Source organism: Daucus carota, chromosome 1, assembly GCF_001625215.2.
Source record: "Daucus carota subsp. sativus chromosome 1, DH1 v3.0, whole genome shotgun sequence".
NCBI lineage: Eukaryota > Viridiplantae > Streptophyta > Magnoliopsida > Apiales > Apiaceae > Daucus > Daucus carota.
The window spans coordinates 53,098,600-53,120,532 of NC_030381.2; the positions used below are offsets into that span (position 1 = coordinate 53,098,600).

A 21,933-nucleotide genomic window follows, 5' to 3' on the forward strand; every position below is an offset into this window, starting at 1 on the left:
GTTAATAACTTAATACATCAATAAATTTTCTCATCTCAAATAACATTTATTATATTCATTCTTCATATAATATTTTATTAGTAAAATGTATTATCATTATCAAAAGTGAAAAAAAATTAATATATATATTACGATAAGAGTTAGAAAAATATATGTTAACTAAATATAAAAAATGAATTATATTTTTTCGTGATTTAAAAATCAATTAAAAATACTGTTAAAATGGATTTATCTCATATTTTAGTTTAAGATTCGAAATAGTTAAACGATTGAGGTTACTAAAAAAACCCAAATAGATTTGGATTTTAAATTTACATAATCGGACCCAAACCGACTCGTCGCAAATATAAAAAATAAACCCAGCGGGGCAGCCGGGTTTGATCAGAGCAGAGCAGCTTCTGGGGTCCGATCGCATGGCGTCCCCTTCTCCTCCAATTCATTTCTCCGTCCCACCAGACCCCGGTATATACTTAAATACACTCTTTATTTTACTTTTTTTATCTTATTTTTTTCAGTTCATTTGAATTTTACTTGATGATTATATTAATTGATTTATTTTATATGAACTCTAGGGTTTGAACTGTTGAGTAATAGATTAGGTTAAATTAGTGAGTCTCGGCTTGTTGAATTGGTGATTGATCGAACAAGTGGATCAGACTTAACTGCTACTTTAGTACACTCAGTTTTAATCGTAATAAGCTTAGCGTGTTTTTCGGGGGGTTTCGAAGCTCTTTACTTCTGTTTCGTGCTATGTGGAGATTTTTTCCGGATGATCGTGTGATTATGTATTGAGGAATTGAATGGGATTGTGTTTCGAAACGTGTTATACGCAAGCATTTTAGGTTTTTGTAGCTGATGCCATGGGAAAATGTGACCTAGATTATTGATGTACTAGAAATGTGTTGATTCCTCTGGCTTTGGATTGCCGACTGATTCTTTGATTCTAGAGGGATTCGTCATTCATTTGTTAAGGCCATGGGGTGTGCTTAAAGTAGAAAGAGTATCATATCGTTGATTTAACTTGGAACTAAATATGTTTAGGTGATGAGACTTTAATTGATTAATTACCATTCCGATATTGGGTGTTGTTATGTGTTTTTCTCGTCAATTGTCACGTGTTTATTTAACTTCCAAGTAATTATTTATTGATTTTGTATACCTTTTGTTAAAACTTCTACCTATATTGCAGGTGGGGGACCCCTTATTAACAATGGCAGCGAACCTCCTGTTCCCATTTATATCGTAACTGATGCATCTCAGCTTCCGAACGAATTTCTGCACCCTTCTCCAGACAGACAATTGGTGATTGGTCTTGATTGTGAGGGTGTTGACCTTTGCCGAGCTGGAACTCTTTGTATAATGCAGGTAAATTATTTGTTTAGTACTTGGATTGGAAAAAAGGTTTAGATCATTGCTGATAAGCTTTTGTACGATTTTTTGGAAGACTGAATAGAGGTGATCTGGCCAATCAGGTCTGACTTAACAATACCATTGTAACAATTAGTTAAACTCCTTTCAGCGTCATATAAGTCCAAAATTAGTAATATGTGTTACAATTGGATTTAAGCCAGATGAACTAGTAGAGCAATAATTAAAGTGAGCAATACGTTGATATTCATTTGTCTTTAACATGAAAGGAAAATCCTACATGGCAATCTAGAAACTTTCAAGGACAAATTTGAATATTATATATATGTTCTTATATGATGGGAATGTATCCTTTGCAGCTTGCTTTTCCAGATGCTATATATCTTGTTGATGCTATTGAGGGGGGGGAGACGCTTATTAAAGCTTGTAAGCCTGCACTTGAGTCTGTTAACATCACTAAAGTTATTCACGATTGCAAACGAGATAGTGAGGTCTCTAATGGTTATATATGTTTATCAACTTCGGACCATTTCATTGATGCTATAATTCTTGACATCTTTGGGTTGATTATAATTCTGCAGGCACTTTACTTCCAGTTTGGCATCAAATTGCATAATGTTGTGGATACCCAGGTAAGAGACTTATTCTTTCTTGTACAGAAGTGGGTATCAGTGTCTTGTTTGCTGTTTTTTTCTTTCTCAAATGACTGTGTGTTTCCTTACTTTTGAATGCCAATCAGTTGCTGGTTATAAGTATAATAATGTGTGTGGTGTTCATTATGGGAGTAAAAAGGAAAATGTGTGTGTGTGTGTGTGTGTGGGGGGGGGGGGGGGGGGGGGTTTCATTGTAGGGATTAGGAGGGAAGGCCTTAAGTGATTGTTTCTGAATAGGTGTACATGTTTTTTATCAATTTATCTTTCCTAATGTCCTGCTATATTGCTCTCCATTGTTTGTTTGGGTCACTATTATATGGAGCCTTCTCTAGCTGGTTGAACAAAGGCTATATTCAGTACATAATTTGGTGATTGTGTCTGGTACTCTCTGGCATCTATGTTATATTGAATTACTTGCTTTTGTAGAAAGTTCATAGGTGGTATGATTATTATAACTTAACTAGTTCTTGTTTCTCATCTTGGCTGTTATTTTATTGCACAAAAAAAATGATAGCAGTTTGGACCTAATTTTTCTTGTTAGTGAAAAGTATGCTTGAAGTAGCTTTTTAGGTAGACGATGTAAAAGCCAATGCACTGTTATATTTTTACTTGTTGATTTTCTATTTTCTGTTCTTAGTCAGTAATTTTGGATCCCAGTTCTGCTGAGTATTGACATAATAAAGTGGATTAACATTTAGGCATTACAAGTAACATATTCATTTGTATCAGATTGCTTATTCTTTAATTGAAGAGCAAGAAGGTCGTACAAGAGCTCCAGACGACTACATATCATTTGTTGGGCTCCTTGCAGATCCACGCTATTGTGGTACTCTTTTAGCATTCATGTAATGATTTTGTTGGTTCATTTGTTGATTGCTTTAAGGTCCAGATGGTAAATAGTTGTTAGCTAGGGTCATTTACCCTCTCTCAGTTTCCAAGTTTACTGTGGGGTTTTATTTGTATTCTGCATGATCCATATATTTTGCATTTAATATACTATTGAATCCATATAGTGCTTTTAAAATTATATATAATGTACCTTTTGGTTGCACATGGCACGTTAGGCTTACCTAGAAGCTTTTTACATTTTAGTGTTTTTGTTAACCTATTAGTAGGAGTAATCACACACACACACAGTGTGTATTAATAAATAAAAGAATCTTGAAAAATCCTAATTTAACCTGAACCAACAATAATGAAATTTTAAGTAGAGCAAAAATAAAGATAGATATATATGCACAAGACGGGAAAACTCAATGCACAGGCAGAGAGGAGGGCAGAATTATAGAAGAAAGGAAAACTGTAGCTTTCTTTTTCACTTAAATGGCAGAAGCAACCCATAAAATCAAATTGTCTAAACAGACATCAAATAGTTTTTTCGTACTTGTGAGTTATGAGTTATTTAAACTGCTTAAGCAAATCCCTAATGGGAACTTAGTTTTATTTTTATCGTGTGGTACTAGAAGAAATGGTCTTATTGCTAATAACCATATCTCCGCTATCATCAGTTATATTACTTAAAAAGTTAAATGTGCAGTTATTATCCAATTTTCTGGTCAGCAATCCGAAATTAAAGCTAAACCTGACATTGCTTTGTTTTCTTCTCCAAGTAATTACTAAGTGTCCAATATTTAATAAAGCAACAGAAGTGTTGGTATCTTAATTCATATATATTCTAGTTTTTAACTTGAAGATATGACCGCAGGTGTTTCTTATCTGGAGAAGGAAGAAGTTCGCTTCCTTCTTAGGCAGGTTTGTCTTACTTCTCGGTAAATTATACTTTTAATTTATATGAACAAGAATGGTGATGAATATTCTTCAATTTGACTCAATTTCTTGGAGATCAGAATTTGCTATGTTACCTCTCAGTGGCTTAGCTGCACTTCCATCACTGTAAATAATTCTATGCTTCATTATCTTCAATATGCTTCATGCGCTATGCAACGTGAACTCTGATATTCGTTCACGTTAATTTAATTATATTGGGCAACATTTGAGTGATGGAACATATATATAAAGTAATAGTGTAATACGCGTTACACATATATGGTAGTGTTGGAAATATTTTTTAGAGCATCTACAGCAAATTAGCTATATGATGTCCTAAGTTATAATTTTAAGGAATATGTGCAAAAATTCACTCCAGAGTCGCTACTCATTCCCTAAACATTAAGGATCCATTTTTCATTCCTCATAAGTAGGTAATCCCTAACCCATTCCTCATTTGAATTTTAATGATTAAATATTCAACTCTCCCCTTTTGCACACTCTTCCCACATTTTTTAATTATCTTTTTGTTAAAAGAATTTAAATTTAATACTGTAATAATAATAGGGAACACAAATAGAGATTATTGTTGGAGTTGTCAATCAATATAGAATACCTATTTTTTAGGAATTGAACTCTTTATTATGTATTTAGGGGAACTCTTTAGAACACTGCTGGAGATGCTCTTATACCATTAGCACAGTATGCAATGTTTGAAGGTTATGTTGTAACTTATACAATGTACATCAGGATTAAATTTATCTTTGAGCCATTTTTCTTTGTAGAATGTTAGAAGCTGTATAAAGTAACAATACTCTGATTTAATGATGATGCATTCAGGACCCCAACTTTTGGATCTACAGGCCGCTGTCGGAACAGATGGTTCGTGCTGCAGCAGATGATGTTCGTTTTCTTCTTAGCATCTATGAGAAGATGGTAGAGAAATTGAATCAGAAATCTTTGTGGTATCTTTCTGTTCGTGGTGCACTATATTGTCGATGTTTCTGCATAAGTGACAACAATTATGCGGACTGGCCTTCTCTCCCTCAAATTCCAGGTTAGCATTATGTTTTTCTATAATGTTTTTTTAATAGAACTAACACACATTAAATTGATGATTTATGAATTGCATTATTATGCTTTAATGAGCCTTGATGGTTATGCTTAGCACACTTAGACTTTAGACATGAACTGTAAAAGTCGAAGTATGAGAAAGGTAAATTATCTGTTTTGTCTATGTAAGGTTACCTTTTCCTACATTTAACTGGGCCAAATTTTGTAGTTCACTAGTCAGTCACTAAAATATATTCCCTGCAGCCAGATTAGCAGGCTATGCAGTATATCCTAATATATGAATTCGATGCCTTTTAAACAATAACAGTAATATAAGGTATGCAAATTGGTGGAAAAAGAGTAGCTGAGCTGTCATTCAGAAGGGTAAAATGCTTGCAGATGACAATTTTTGCAATTTGACATCATAAAATTGATTATTATTCTTTTCAAAGGTAACTTTTAGTACTCTTTCGTTATTTATTATGTTTTATATATGAGTAAAACATTATTAATAAAATTATCCAAACTGATGTAGGTTTAACGTTTATGGCAAATTTACTTTTTACTTGTTAGTGTTACCAAACTTGAAGTGAGGGGTAACTTTTTCTAAGCAAGCCTAAAGGTTCCGTTTTAGTTTTTTGTTAGCTAAAATGAAATGTTTAAAGCTGGTAGTTCTATTATATCAAAAATTATTACCTGTTCGAAACCATGACCATTAACATATTTCCGAGATGTGTGAAGGAATGATCAGATATCCAGGTATCACTTTAGAATCAAGGGAGTACAAGTGAAATCTTAACGAGACACTGATAGAGTAATGACTTTATCTTTGCAGCTAGCCTCATTGCAGAAAGTGCTGCTCTAGAGGAAGAAATTCTATCAGTACTTGATGTCCCCGCTGGAAAAATGGGATGTGTAATTGGAAGAAGAGGGGCGTCGATCTTATCCATTAAAGAGTCTTGCAAGTACTATTTTCACCAGATATTATATCAATTTATTCTTCATACATGTTAAATTTGTGTGTTCCTCTAAATTTCAATCTTTCTTTTAAACTAGAATGCTTTGCATTTTGCAGTGCTGAAATTTTCATTGGAGGTGCGAAGGGTCCGCCTGACAAGGTTAGTCTTTCCTTTCATACAACAATACATGTAGACAAGTGAAAAATATCTTTATTTTTCGTACAAAGCTTAATCTAAAAAGTCGAAAACACTTCTTATTATTTGAGGATCACAAATTTTTGATACATGTAAAACTACTTTAAATATATTATATATATACTCTTTGACCGTATTCTATTTATTCCATCTTCTAGTTGTTCTAGGTTTGAATTTTATTGTAAACATCCTTTTCATTTATGATGTATAATATTGTGAATTTGTGAACCAAGTTAATCTCTTAAAAAGAAGCTTAACTCCCTTTTTAAGGGGTTCCACTTTTACACTGCTTCCGGAAAATAATTTTTCGTTTTGTACGAAAAACATCTTTCGGAAACTGTTATCTTGTATTATGATAACCTTACTGTTTTCACATTGAATCTCTTCCTGGTCTTCTATTTCTGGTTCTGGATATCTACGGTGAATGCATGTGGTGGATGCTTATAGTTCGTGTTCCAATAGTTAACTCTGGAATTCAGTTTGTCATCTCATGCTTAAAAGAAAAATCACTGCTGACGTACTAATGGTTTTGTTGCAAATAATTTTTATGTAGGTGTTTATTATTGGCCGAGTGAAGCAGGTGAGGAAGGCAGAAGCCATGTTAAGGGGGAAAATGCTAGAAATATATTAAGACCTCGTGTATATCGGCCTTTCATTTCCGATGTCGGCAAGAATAAGCTCAACAAGATATGGAATACAGTTAATGTGCCACCCACATACGATCACATGTTATTGTGTACATATCATCACAGTTGTCTTGAAGCAATCTGTTTTTATTTACTTGCTCTTAAAGCTCAACAGAGAAGAATGTTAACATTTGTGTCTTGTATTTTTGATGATTTTATTTACAGTAAGGTGGTTATCAATTTTCGCAAATGCTAGTTAACTGGGTGTTGGGATAAAATAGTTTTCTTTATTGAATATTGGAAGTGATAGCTCAAATGAACTTTATTACTACTTACTACTTTCACTTCCGTTTTATAATGAAATCTGTTCGTTTTTTTTCTTACTTTTTTTTTGCGCACACTTCAAGTTTTTTTTAATGGGCAGTTATTTAAAATGACTTGCATCTTTAAACTCTTTGTATGTTTAAATACAGAGACGGTGTTCATAGACATTGCCCAAGTCTCTGATCATATTATTTTTTTTCCCTTCAAAAGCAGTTGAATTATTATTATTATTAATTTAAACATTGCTAAATTTATTATGTGATCATTTTCAAAAAGTTGAAGATATTGAGAAAACTGTTAATTATAAATATTTTAGGTGTTGTATGACCCACTAATTATATATAATTAAATCTGATAAAAAGATAACTAGTCATAAAGTAAGTTTATAGGGCCAAATAATCTGTAGCCTGCAGGTGGATTATTACTTTGTGCAAGTTCGGCTGCTGTCAGTTGTATCAACATTTATTCTCATCTACATAAACAATTGCCAAAACTTTACTTATACTTGATTTTGCAACTTTTGAATAATCAGCATCAATATTACACATCACAAAACATTCTCAAAAGTAGTCAACACACTAACAAATCAACTCATGGCATAAAACTTGTGATTTTAACAATATATTTTGGTAACAAATTAAGGATATTACTTCTGGAAACCACCAAATTGGTAATCTTGGCTACTGGAACTTGAGAAGAAGTCATCTCCACTAGGTGATGTGAAACCAGATATACCAAGACCAGACCCTGAACCCATAGCCCTGCCCATGTGGTAAGAAGGTTGCGTTGCCTTGGCATTATCATCTGTTTCCGTCAGGCCACCCACTACGCCGACATCTGCTAAATTTACCTTCTTCGCTGTTCAAAATATTTAAAAATATAGACAACAAAGAGAGAGAAAGTTAGCAGGGTAGATTGTCACAAAAGTTGTTAAGCAGACAAAAGGAACTCCAACATCAACTGCGTTACCCCAACAATAACTTAATTACTATAGCAAGGCTCTTCCCAGCATAGCAACAAGGACACAAGGTTCCGCAATCCAGAATCAACGGGGTTAAGTTTGTATCATTTTTAATCAAGGTGATGACAAGTTTAGGTAGTTTCAAAGTTTAAACAAACTACAGGTAGAAATAACTTAGGGGTAGAATTCCAATAACTATATATGTCTAATTTCCAATCCACAAGAAATAGTCTCACTCACATTGTATATTATTCTTGAATAGATATGAGGTACGATAAAAAAAAACATGGGTACAAAGCAGCCTCGGCACAGTAAGTATCATGCAGCTTAGTTTAACTACACAAAAAGGGATTTTATATGAACTATTCTCGATACATTTAAAACTTTAAAGTGGACAACGAGGGATTTCAATCAAGAAGATGCTGAAGGGACCCTAGTGCCTCACCTCATCTTGAGGCTGATCACTGCCATGGCAGTTATTATAATGGTCAAGGAAGGTGAAAGAAGAGCTTGAGTGTGTTACCACACTAAATATCCAATGTTGCAAGGATAATGTACTAGGGCGGTGTTTGGTGCATTTTGAACTACAATACGGGTATTTATGGACGACAAGTCATTCCCAGTGTGCTAATTCTAATCTTATATGATAAATAAATTCGGGTAATTTATAGTTTGGAATTCATTTTCAGGCCCCAGAGATAAAACTCGGAGCAACTTCAGATTTTTGAAATAATTTCTCTATATCAATGTACAAGATTATTTTACATATATGAAGGTTAGCAGAACAGATAAAATACCTTTAAATATAGAAGTTTAATATAGCTAGGGGAGGAAGACTTACGTGCACTTATATTAAGATCAATCAATCCACGACTTAAAGAATCTGCCCATATTCCAGATTTAACTTGAAACCCACCAGTCTTCGGTGGAGGTTGAGTCTTATCACTTATGCTGCTAGGACTGACATCAGAAGAACCTTTTTGAACGGGCTCTTTAGGGGATGAATCAGTCTGAGAAGTAAATGAACCAAAGAAATCTGAGCTGTCATAATTGTTTAGCGGGACCGCAGCAAATGGATCAACTGCTGTGGTGTTCATTTGCTCCGACTGTAAAGGTTTGACCTCATGTTGGGAGGCAAAGGGTTTATCTACTTTTGTTGTCACTGGATCAGGAGCAGCAAAAAAGTCTACTGTTGAAGAAGCAGGATGGGATGAAAATAGATCGACATTAGCCTGCACATAGCAACAGTCGTATAATTATATTGGACAAAGTAGACTAAAGGGCAATTCAAATTTAACAATGAACATTTTTCTCCACTCCAGCATTACAATACATATCAGAAAACCAATACTATATAAGCTGATAGAATTATCAACACGAGAGAACCATTTCAAGATTCAAGTGATACAATGAATGGATTGAGGGCATTTTGATGTGGGATTCAGCCTCAAGTTAGAAATACAAAACAAGTACCAAAATTATTATTTTTTCAAGCTCACAGCAAAACAAGTGCCCAGCATGTTGATCTGGGAGAAGCTCATGAAATAAAGAACACCAGTGACTATTCATCACTCCAACCATATCTACAGTGTGGCAAACCACCAATAAGTTACTAGATACTAAATTAACATTACATTATATCGAGCACCGATACATGCAAGTTTTAATTCTTTTCCAGATTGTGGTTTGCACAAATTAAATTTGGACCAATAAGATATTAATATTTTTTGACAACCCCCTGAACAATTAGAGAAATCAGAATCATTCTAGTCCTCTCTAAAGTCACACTCACTGGCTTACGCATAGCTAAAATTTAATAGGTGATTTACAATGCGTAGCAATGCCAATTTCTAATCTCCCAATGATGACTGGAAGATAGAAGTCAGCATCTTTCCTTGCCTCGCATGCATCCACTATCGATAATAGATAATATTCTTGTTGAATAAAGCTCGAATACTAAACCAAATTTATAAAATCCAAAACAATCATTTCACCAATTTATTGGTGGCACGAGCAAATCATGCAATTCCAGCTTCCTAGACACCAAGTAAGAGGACCATTTGAAGAATAACTGTGAACTTACTTGACTGGTTATTAAATTCATTTTCAAGTACATCTTGGGGACTTGACTCCTTCATTTCTTTTAAATATTAAATTATAGATCATTTCGAAAAGGTCGTCATTATTATACTCCCTCTGCCCCCTTTTACATGTCCCTTTTGAAAAAATTACGCATCTTGAGAAAAAATTAGTTGAGTATTTGGTTTCCTTGTCTACCCCTAATAAATGCACCAAATTAAATTGAGTTATGTGTATATGTGTGGTAGTCAAACATGGAAACTTGTATTCAAAGGGTATTCTTTGGGAAAACATTCAAAAAATTGCTTTAAAAAGAGAAACGAGACAAGTATTTTGGGACAATTTTTTTCAAAAAGGACATGTAAAAGGGAACGGAGGGAGTATTATATAAAAATTTAGCATATTTTATCGCTTCTAAATTCTAATGGTTGGTCCAAACTTGGATCATCAATTTCGTGATGAATTCAAACACACTTCTATCCTAAGTTAAGAAAGGATTTAAGATGAGGGCACCACCTATTACTATGTTTGAGTCGGTCCCAAAACTTACCCCTGAATCCACATTGGATGGTGCTGAAACAAAATCTGCATCGGCAAACAGATCAACATCTGCTGAAGTGTTACTCGCACCATGATTTTCAGTGGGAACCGATGCTGGTGCATCAAGGAGTCCAAACAAATCCACTTCATTAGGGATTACAGCAGCAGGCTCTGTGAAAGTACAAAGGCATGGCAGAAAGAGTAAAGACCATGTAACTGACTAGAAAAATATATACATTGACCTCGTAACTTGTAGTAGATAATGCACCCAATTTTTAAAACAAAATTAAAGTTCCAGGCTTGATTTTAAGGTACATAAACAGTAGAAAAGAACGGATGTTGAAAAATTATTTCAACTTTTCAGAATATTACAAAGTTCCATTTTGTAATTCAGTGACAATAGTTGAGACATGATATATGATTTAGACATTGTCATCCATAAACCTCCACAGTACCTAAAGTTAACAAGTTTGCAGCCACGGGCACACAATTGGGCTGATGCTCAAGAGGATAGACAACATTACCCAATATGTGTCACATATCAGGTATTGAGAGGGAAAATGGTAAGAATCATAATTCTCTCTAATGGAAACTATATGATACTTACTAGAGCTGGTTCCACGAGGATCAAAATCATCAAAAGTATCCTCATATTTATTAGAAGGCGCAGTGGAGCTTTGTGAGGGTGGTGACCCATGATTATCATTCTTATTCTTCACTTGCTTGGATGCAGCAGAAGTGCCTTGAAACCTGGAGAGTAAAACTAAGATTAAAAAAAAAAAGAATATGCAAAACATTACAAAGGCAAAGCAGCACGAATATCCGTAGTAAATTGCTAAGTCACGACAGCTTTATAGATTCTTTCCCTGCTGACATCAAGAATGTGCTAATCACGTACATATCATTATATCAGACAGGAAATGCTTAACATCATAAATTTACATTCCGGAGTCTAAGTTATGATTCTCTTGTATGAACTACCCGCATTTGATAGTAGTGTAATTGCCCATTGACACGTTAGAATACCTCACCCCTGCCAACACAGACAGAGCACCTAGCATGTATGCAATATAAGTAATAACAGACCTGCCCTCTTGAGAGGTTCCCTTCTTCAATGAACTATCAAAATTGTCACCGGTAGCTCCCCTGCGTGTCTTACTAGTACTCTTCTGGAAACTATCTTCGCCAAATCGGTCCCTGTCTTTATAGCTGTCACTAAATGCATCAGCATCTCTTGAATTGCCGAAGCCTCCATACCGGTCACCACCCCTAGAGCTACTGCTACCCAATGCCGCTGAACCAGACTTGTATGTTATTCCAGTTGACGAAAGTCCAAAATACCTACCAGTACAAGTGAGTAAGCTAAGGGACTTCAAAAGTGAACAATTTTAGTTCAAAAATACTAATACTTACTTATCACGGGTCGCAGAGGCCTTATCTCTTACTTCTTGTATCTTGTCTTTGTTATTTAAAAGAGCCACTATGTTCTCCACCTTCTTCCGCACATTGATTCCCATATCCTTCCCACTTGGCTCAACATATTCAAAACTGGAAAGGGCCTTCATAACATATACATATTTAAATATATTAGATACAAATGTACAGTTATATAACACATGTACAGTTTTAAAAGACGCGCGCACACACACACACATATATGCAATAAACGAGAGAAGTGAATAGTATGACAAAACCACTTGAAAGAATTCGTAAAAAAAAAAAAAAAAAAACTTGAATCACGGAGCCACATACGTACCGAGATTTGAAAAGTATGCTCGATTATGTCATCTACTGCTCGCTCAGATCCATTAGCCACCAAATACTCTATCACTGCTAATGACTGGCACGCCAAAATTTTAGAAGTTGGAGAATAGAACCAACAATTAGCACAGATGGCAAGAAAAAAAATGTGCATACAGCTAAAGGCTTCTTTCATTTTAAGTACCTGGGAAGTAAAATGTGGGGGATAGACCGAGAAAAAAATACCTTGTAAACAAATCTCCAGTTCCGGCCAGTTTCAGTCAATCTTGTCCAGAGAACATTCATTACCATCTGACATTCTGAGCTGGAAGAATCCAATCATTGGAAATAATATAAAATAAAGATAAACATACATCTTTTGATCTTCCAATAACAAGAAAAGATAGAATTTCGAGAAAAATGCCGGATCAATGAATAGATAAAACTAGGACATACAATTTCTTAGTAGCTTGTGCAATCTCTGCCAATACAGTACCATGAGGCCCCCAAGGTTCATCATCAGTTGCATCGAGCACCTACACAAAAAATATATAAATATATATTCCAGTTATAACAACTCAGTTTATATTTACTCTTCATCATTATCCCCATGGTTGACAATAAACTAGAATTGCTCGAACACTAAACCATAGGTTTTACTCAATAAGGATTTAAAAGAATAGGAATGGGCATAATTTAACGAAGTGCTAACACCAAGGCATCCTTTAATAGAATTTTTTACACCAGAGTCAATGTGAATCTCTTAACAAATTTAAACAAAAAGCACAACGACTTTTAAGTTGGCAGAAGTAATAGTACAGACCAACAAGAACATTCGAGCTGCTCTTGCCATATACTCCCTCTGTTCTATTTTTAGCTGTCTCTTTTGAAAAAAAACACACATCTTAAATAAAATGTTGGTTAATTTGTTTACTTGATTACCCATCATAATTTCACTAAGTTAAGTTGAATTGTTGTATGTTCAAATTAGTCAGACATTGAAAACAGTAATACAAGGTAGTCTTTGGCAAAACATTCAAAAACTCGTTTTGGCAAAGGAGAACAACAACTTTTTAGAGACAAATTCCCCCCCCCCCCCTCTCAAAAAAGACAATTAAAAGGGCACGGAGGGCGTAATAACACACAGACACACATATATGTCAACTGTGAATTAAATATGAAAACGAAATTTTTTTTTTTTATGTACAGGCTTTCACCTTTTACTCAATTGACGTGCAACTCTTCATATATTTTTAAACAAATATCACAACTGTTTTTAACTCGCAGAAACAATCATATGGATCAACAAGAACATTGAAGCTGATCTTATTATAAAAGCGATATCAACACACATCAAAGTATTGCTGTGCATTATAACTGAGTACGAATTTTCAAAAACTGTTGAAGTTTTCACTTTTTGCTCGATCAAGGTGCATCTCTAATCCCTTAGATTCTTTAATATATTCAAACATAACAAAAATAACAAAAACGCCAAAACATTTTTTAACTCGGCCTAAGCATCCATGAAGATCAGCAACAACATTCAAGCTACTCTTACTAAACCCTAACATAAATACACGTCTACACACACAAATGCTCGAAAAACACCAAAACAAATAACAAAACGAGCAAGTATCAATTTTCAACCTTCTGTTCGATTTCCGGAACCTTCAAAACCTTCAAATTCACCTCCCTCTTGCTGCACAAATCCAATCACACAATTTCACAATCACGTAAACAATAAAAATCAACCTAATCATCAAAAATCACGCATTAATATCGAGATTGAGACTCACATTTCGCGAACAGTTTGATCAAACACCTTCATGAAATCCATCTGCACGGAATCACACGAATGTGAGGATTGATCTATCCAATTACACACAGATCTGTGTGTTGATTATTCACAACGTGTAAATTAAAATCACCTTTCTGCAGATCAAAAATTGAAAGCTGGGAGAAGATAATAAAATATATGTGTGTTTATGCGGGGGGAGAGAGAGATCGAGAGAGAGATCTGAGAGAGATAGCTGTATAAAAAATGAGGTGGGCGGAATCAGGCGATTCGCTGGCAATTTGTTGATGGTAAATACCGATTTCTTTTTGTTTATGTGTAGTTTTTTGGTGAATATTTGTTTTGGATTTTTAAAGAATAAAGAATTCATATGGAAAAATGGAATGTTATAATTTTCGGCCTTTTGTTGGGAAAAAGATTATCTTTTATAAAAATAGTAGCAAAGTGAGGTTTTATAAGTTTTCTTTTAAATTACTAAAAAATGTTATATATTAAAAAAAATTGTTATGAAAATTTAACTAAAAGTTAGAAAATGATACAAATAAATATCAGAAAATAATAATTAAGTATAAGTAATTTTAGATTCACGGTGTAAAATATGCAGAAGAGGTGGAATAATGAATATGTGAGTTAAATTTATAATTTGAATGAAGATTGAATAAATAAAAATCATAAACATTTTTTATCATCACTCATAATTTAAGATGATAATTCGAAAAAGAGATTGATGTTGTTAGTTCAAATAAAGTGATGAAACATTTTTTTCTCTTCTTTATAAGCAGCAAATGAAATATTCTTCTTATTATGATTAATTTATAATAATATAATTTTGAATGAAAACAATTATGCAATTGTATAGAAAATAAAAATATTATATAAAAAATAAAAATTATAAAAAAATTCTCAATGTCAAGAATATTATATTTCGATGCCAAAGAATTTCGTTTTATCTTTCAGATCAAATTTCCTTCTCATCGAAGAAAATAAAATTGACTTATACAGTATATATAATTTATACCACCTCTGTGAATCCTTCCTTGTCACAACTCACAACTCCTCGCGACTCGTGAGTCATAATCTCAATTCTCAAGTCTCCTCATCATCGACCTATTTTCATCCTCAATCAATTAAAATCTTTATCATTAATCGCTTTATCTTTAAGTTTCATCATTTCTGCAAATTTAAACTCACAGGTAAGTACATATTTCGTTGTATCATTTGTATATATAGTTTGTGATAGATCTTTTGTTTTGTGTATGTAATTTGTGATTCTAGATCGGTTATAACTGAATACTTGTATGTATAATCTTGCAGGCTCTGTGAATTGTCCGATTTTGTCGGAGTGAATTTCGAGGTTGATCCACGATGTTTACACGGATTTTCGGAAAGCCTAAGCAAGAGGAGAATGCTGTTGCTACGTTAGACAAGTTGAATGAGGTATTCGGTTTATTTGGTGTTGAGTTTAATTGTTGAAATTGCGGTTTTGTTTGTGTATTTGAGTGGATGATATGATCAGATGATTGTAGTTGTGTGTGTTTGTTAAGTGTTGTTGCTTTGCTAGGATAGACAAGTTAGATGAGGTATTCGGTGTATGTGTCGTTGATTTGCTTGTTGAAATTGCGGTTTTCTTCGTGTATTGGGGTGGATGATTTTATCAGGTGATTTTAGTTGTGTGTGTTTTCCGGTTTATTTGTCGTTAACTGTTTGTTGAAATTGCGGTTTTATTCGTGTATTAAGTATTGTTGATTTGCCATGCTAGACAAGTTAAATGAGGTATTCGGTTTATTTGTCGTTGATTTGCCTGTTGAAATTGCGGTTTTATTCGTGTATTGGAGTGGTTGATTTGATCAGGTGATTGTAGTTGTGTGTGTTTGCTAATTGTTGTACTGTTGCTACGCTAGACAAGTTAAATGAGGAATTTGGTTTATTTGTCATCAATTTGCTTGTTGAATTTGTGGTTTTATTCGTGTATTCGAGTGGATGATTTGATTAGATGATCGTTGTTGTGTGTGTTTGTTAAGTGTTGTTGCTGTTGCTACGCTAGACAAGTTAAATGAGGTATTCGGTTTATTTGTGTGGAGTTTGCTTGTAAAAATTGCGGTTTACGCCGCGTATTCATGTGGATGATTTGTTCAGGTGATTGTAGTTGTTTGTGTTAAGTGCTGTTTTTTGCTGTTCCTAGACACTTGAGATGCTCGAGAAAAAAGAGAAAGTGCTATTGAAAAAAGCTGCGGCGGAAGTTGAAAAGGCCAAGGAGTTCACGCGAGCCAAAAATAAAAGAGGTATATCGCAGTAGATTTGTCGTCTCTTTTGTAATTTAATGTTGCCGTCGATTTTATATGCTTCCTTTGATATGAGTTATAAGAAGGTGCATTATTAATCTCCATAACTTGAAGATTTAGTTTAGTTTGGGAATTTTGTTCATTAAATATTATGAGTTACTGCGTATTGCACCAAATTCGATCATTTTTTTTGTGCTCTCGATTTAAATTATGTTTCTTGTGTACAGCGGCAATACAGTGTTTGAAGAGGAAGAGACTTTACGAACAACAAGTGGAGCAGCTCGGAAATTTTCAGTTACGTATACATGATCAGGTGCGACGATAAATGACTGAGCTAATTGATCATAAGTTTTATTTATATAAGTCTTTGGATTAAATAGTTGCAATATAATCATGTTAATTAAACATTTGTTTCAGATGATTATGCTAGAAGGTGCAAAAGCTACAACAGAGACCGTTGATGCTTTGAGGACCGGAGCAGCTGCTATGAAGGCCATGCAGAAGGCAACGTAAGTTCGAGTTCACTTTAAGCTTCATATACTGCTTTTGCTCACCTGCAATTGAACTAAGAAACATATAGTATTATATTTTCTCTCTTTAGAATCAATTGAACACTGATTACATCTACCCTTCCCCGGTCAATAATTAGGCAATAATATTTGTTATTTGCAATGTGCACAACACTTTCTAATTGTTCATTTCTTGATAGACATGATCACAGGACATTGAAATACTGCTTGACATATGGGTTACGTACTCTGTTACGACTGTTATACTAAAACAATTCGTAGAAGATGACATTCATTAATTGGCCAACTTAAATTACTTTAACGTATATAAGATGGTTCATAACCAAATGGTTAAAGAGTAGTAATTGCCATATAATTATAGTACTGTATACACTCTTGTCTTCTAGTAAGGTTATATGATTTTTGATCGGTTATATTGTATCCTTCTCCGCTTCTCTGCTAACAAAGTCTTTATCCTGCAAAACAGTTATTACATCCCCATTTATCACTTTATTGTGCAAGTCTCATGAGACCAAAATGCTCCACACACTTTGGCTGTTTAAGCTTAGAAATTAGGATATATATAGCGACTGATTTCTATTGGGGTATAAATATGAATATTGGGAGACGTTTTAAAAGCATCACTCACCAGATCCCTTGCTAACTGTTAGTCTTCATGTACACGATTAATCTCAGATTGGTATAACTCAAAACAAACATTGAAGATGCAATGAGTTCTGATTGTAGTGGGCAGTAATTACACAATTGAGCACTTTATTATGGATGTTTCATATGATTAGAAAAATACTTATATGGATTTTTATCTTATGCTTGGTATTTTTACCAGGAATATTGATGATGTTGACAAAACAATGGATGAGATTAATGAACAGACAGAGAACATGAAACAAATTCAAGATGCACTGTCAGCACCCATCGGAGCAGCAGCAGATTTTGATGAAGTATGTGCTCTGATTTTTGATTAATATAGAATAAATTCTTTAAAGACATCTTTTAAGCTTCAAGTTTATTCTTGCAGGATGAGTTAGAAGCAGAGCTTGAAGAATTGGAAGGAGCTGAGTTGGAGGAACAGCTTCTTCAGCCTGCTACAACTGCCCCTACTACTTCTGTGCCTATTCCTGCAGGTAGGCAACAAGTACGTCCAGCTCGTCAGCAGAACACAGCTGAGGATGATGAACTTGCTGCATTGCAGGCAGAAATGGCACTATAGAATGGTAATCTACTTTCCATATTTCGATCAAGATATATTTTTTGAGGTTCTAAGAGAACTAAGTATAAACTTTGGTAATATAGCTGTAGTAGCACCATATTGTATGAACATTTGTTCTGTTATGTACACATATGAGGTGAGTTTATCGCAGAAGAAATTATTATTAAGAACCAAAAGTATGATATACATGGTTTTGTGTATTTAACTAACCTGCATATTTCAAGCCTCTAAAAAATTTGAATCTAACGGGGGCGGTTTACTTCTTTCAAAGAAATCGATAAAGGGATAAATATCAAAGTCATCACTCGTTGCACATAAGTCACTCATTTCTAAATTGACTTAATCTAGTCATTAATTTAAAATTTTGTATCAAGCAGACCATCTGTCAATGACTCGACTGATACAAAAATTAACTTTTTAGTGACTAAGTTGATACAAATTTTCAAATTGATCATCAAATTGAGTCAATTTTGAAAATGAGCGAGTAATATGATATATTTGAACTAAACGAGTGATGACTTTGATATTTACCCCGTTCGATAAATGGTCTCAATGGCGGCATGACATTTATAATGTAGAAATTGAGATCACAATTACTGTAGTAATTAAAGCTGCTTGCTTTTTGTTAATATCTGCCTCAAAGCTTTTGAACTGCTTCACTGGCGTTGTCTCATGATGTTCCATCTGAGAGACCTTACCACAAATTGAGATCACAATCAATAGTTTGAAGCTAGTTGCTTGACTAACTTGTTGCCCCGTAGTGTTTAACACCCCCCATATTTAATTAATTTAATGCACGTTACCACATGATAGAAGTATCTCTTAGTTACTTGTAGGTCCAAAATTCTGCCTGTACCCAGGAGAGCTAAAGATTTAGTGTTTATTTATCTAAGAGCAGGTTGTTTGATATTATCTTCATATCATGTTTATTCAGTGAGAGTTACAAATTTAATGAGATTTAAAGAAGTCATCAGCAAAGCATGATTATCAAGTGCTGATGGAAAGGATTACGTAGTAGGATGAGTACTTTGTCAATTGACATTTATGTTTGATGATTTGAGCCAGCGTGACATCAGCTGTTACAGTTGAGAAAAGCACACAAACAAACTGATTAATTCTTGTTTAAATGAGGAACTGGAATTGTTTAAGTTGTAGATATATCAATGCTAATTTGTGGGTTATGAACATATAAGCAACATCTGATTATTAAGCCAAAAGAGGGGGTAACATGGTGAAATATTTTTGTTCACATGAAATATAGGATATTTGAGGGGTCCTGACAGCCACAGGACAATCCCTGGGCCTTCATTGTTTCAATTTTCTTTCATATATATTGTAATTTTGCATATGTTTGATAGTGTTTGGATTTTGAAAATTACTAATTTCTGTTTAAACTATAAAAATCAACTAGAAGAAAAGAAAACAATAATATAGAATATAATTTTTTTTTTTCTGGTGAGTTTGTTTTAAGAACAAGCAGCGTTTACATGCTCGGAAGTTAGACTTATATAATACTAGTATTTTATACCAACAACCTGAACACAATTAATCTAGTAAAACATACTCCCTCCGTTTCAAAATACATGTCCACTTTAAGGGGAAAAAATTGTTTCAAAATAGTTGTTCCCTTCAACTTTCAATGTAAATTTTTATTTCCAAAATCAACTCTCCTTCACATATTTTTAGTTTATATTTCCAAGATCAACCAAATACCACATATTAGGTTCAATTAATGACTTTATACACCTCTTTTTTCTCAAAATCCACTTCTCTTAAAATATGTGATCTTTTGAAAGTGGAAATGAAATTTGAAACGGAGGGAGTATAGTATAATTTTATATTCTGAAAAGATTAGTTTCCTCAATGATGGTCTTATCTGACATTATGTTGTTGCTTTTGCAGTTCTGATGATCAAGAAGAAATTGTGTAAAGAATTTAAAGGATTGAATGTAATCTATTATGGAGTTCCCAGATTTCATTTTCTTAATGAGCAATTGCTGGTATGAGGACAATGTATAGACGATAATTTCAAGAGAAAATATATTACATCTTGAATCTGGTTTCTCTTCTGGTGTTCAAGTTTCTATTCACAAAATTTTAATTATATTTTTGATATTTTGATACTTTGCTTGATTGTGAGATTTTTTGAGTATAATATTGTAGTTGATATATTTGGAGCCTGAGATAAGACTGAAAGATTATGTATTCAGATTTCAGGGGATGGAATGTTGAAATTTTTTGCAAAGTGTAGATTAATTAAGTAAATCAAATTATTTATGGACTCATCCAAACAAATTAAATTGAAAAAAGTTGTTCATCATGTGATATATAAGTGTGAACCATTTCATCAACAAAACATTAGAAAAAGGTCATAATAAAAATGAAACAAGTCTATTATGATTTTAAAATATTTCAAATTGACCAAATTGTGACAGTAATCTACTTATGTTATATATAAGATTAATTTAAAATAAATCAATGAAACAGATGCAGAGAGGGTTCAGGGTTCATGTTCAAACAAATTAAACATGCAGACAGAACATTTTTCTAGGTAGGGCCTTTGATCAAATGCATCCCCTGGACTCTGGAGGCATTATAGGGAGTATTAGAATTCTTCTTGATCACTTAGGAGTATGTAATGATCATTTATATGGATCATGAAGAATCCTTTAATATTAAGAAAATGAATGTATCATATGAACAACAACCTTCTGTAAATTCAATCTGGGTGTTTTTTGTTGCAATTTTCATCAGTGGCGGAACCAGAGGGGGGCTAGGGGATGCTAGAGCCCCCCCTAACCTCAAAAATACAGTGTATATTTTTTTTTCAGCCCCCGCAGAATTTGTGATGTCAATATAATTTTATTAGCTCTGTTGAATTATAAATGTCATAGAGAGGGACTTATTATAAAAGAAGAAAAGAGAAGACACTTAGTCTAAAGAGAGTCTAATTAACAAATACATTCAAACAGATACACTGAGAGCAACTAGATCATGCAAACTGTATGATGCATGCCGAGTACTTTGTACATTAGAAAAATAATATAAATTATAGTTCTTAAGTTCTTGAAGAGGTGTTAGGAGCTCCTAAACTCCCGATGCTTCAAAATATACCTTGTTCATTAGCAAATAGAGCTCCTAAGTTCTTGAAGAGCTGTTACGAGCTTGTTGGAATTCATTTCATCTCCATATTTTTCAAATTTTGGCTAAAGAGCCCATACGAATAAGCTTTTGGACATGCTCTCATAAGTCATACACACACATTGACTTTATATTGGCTCTTTGGATTTTAGAAATTAATTTTCGAATTTCAATAACTCAAAAATGGTGTTCCTTGCACAATTTTATCCAAAGGATTTCTCTTTACTAGACTTGGAGTTGTTGCCAAATCAGCTGCACAATTTTATCTATGATATGAGAGCGGAGATTAATATGGACTTCAAAATATAGGAAATCTTTCTGTCATGATGGTTAAAACACATAGACACACTCTTATCCCTTAGTTTATCTTCCGGTTGAGTTAGCTCTGGTTTTACCGGTTGTCATTACTACTGTTGAGAGAGTTTTTTTTGCTATGAAGTATGAAAGCAATCAATACTTATCAGCGTAATAGGATGGAAGATGCATGAATGAATGATAGTATGATGATATATATTGAGAAAGCTATTTATGCAAGTATGGATGACGAAATATTTTTCAGCCCCCCTAATTTTTAGTCCTGGTTCCGCCACTGATTTTCATATTGATTTATAGATATGAACTTCGTGTTTCTACATTTCTTCATTTCTACAGGAGGAAAAAGGGGTCATGGGGGTGACTTTGAGAGGCAGGACAAGTCTCAAATCTTGATT

General features: G+C 33.8%; 3 protein-coding genes across 4 annotated transcripts; 2 read left to right on the forward strand and 1 right to left on the reverse strand.

The window, feature by feature from the left end:
- The first annotated feature begins 303 nt into the window (after positions 1-303).
- LOC108205235 (uncharacterized) lies at positions 304-6,871 on the forward strand. Its single transcript, XM_017375108.2, has 10 exons — positions 304-462; positions 1,190-1,365; positions 1,728-1,859; positions 1,950-2,000; positions 2,751-2,847; positions 3,727-3,773; positions 4,629-4,845; positions 5,677-5,806; positions 5,917-5,959; positions 6,549-6,871. The coding sequence occupies exons 1-10, from the start codon at positions 414-416 to the stop codon at positions 6,624-6,626; spliced, it is 1,020 nt and encodes a 339-aa protein (XP_017230597.1). The 5' UTR covers positions 304-413; the 3' UTR covers positions 6,627-6,871.
- Positions 6,872-7,429: 558 nt separating this feature from the next.
- LOC108204785 (clathrin interactor EPSIN 1) lies at positions 7,430-14,390 on the reverse strand. 2 transcript variants are annotated; one of them, XM_017374395.2, is made up of 12 exons: positions 14,194-14,390; positions 14,062-14,102; positions 13,913-13,964; positions 12,722-12,801; positions 12,512-12,590; positions 12,282-12,365; positions 11,939-12,084; positions 11,612-11,866; positions 11,133-11,275; positions 10,536-10,696; positions 8,748-9,138; positions 7,430-7,803 (listed from the first exon to the last, which is right to left on the reverse strand). In XM_017374395.2, exons 2-12 carry the CDS (start codon positions 14,100-14,102, stop codon positions 7,592-7,594), a joined length of 1,644 nt encoding a protein of 547 aa, XP_017229884.1. In that variant the 5' UTR covers positions 14,194-14,390; the 3' UTR covers positions 7,430-7,591. The 2 variants fall into 2 exon arrangements, with proteins under 2 accessions (XP_017229884.1, XP_017229883.1); XM_017374394.2 differs by having other exon boundaries at positions 14,062-14,246.
- Positions 14,391-15,041: 651 nt separating this feature from the next.
- On the forward strand, positions 15,042-20,205 carry LOC108224528 (vacuolar protein sorting-associated protein 32 homolog 2). The gene is made up of 8 exons (XM_017399216.2): positions 15,042-15,253; positions 15,375-15,497; positions 16,243-16,342; positions 16,570-16,655; positions 16,760-16,851; positions 17,699-17,813; positions 17,891-18,086; positions 19,985-20,205. Exons 2-7 carry the CDS (start codon positions 15,426-15,428, stop codon positions 18,080-18,082), a joined length of 657 nt encoding a protein of 218 aa, XP_017254705.1. The 5' UTR covers positions 15,042-15,253; positions 15,375-15,425; the 3' UTR covers positions 18,083-18,086; positions 19,985-20,205.
- Positions 20,206-21,933: the final 1,728 nt, after the last annotated feature.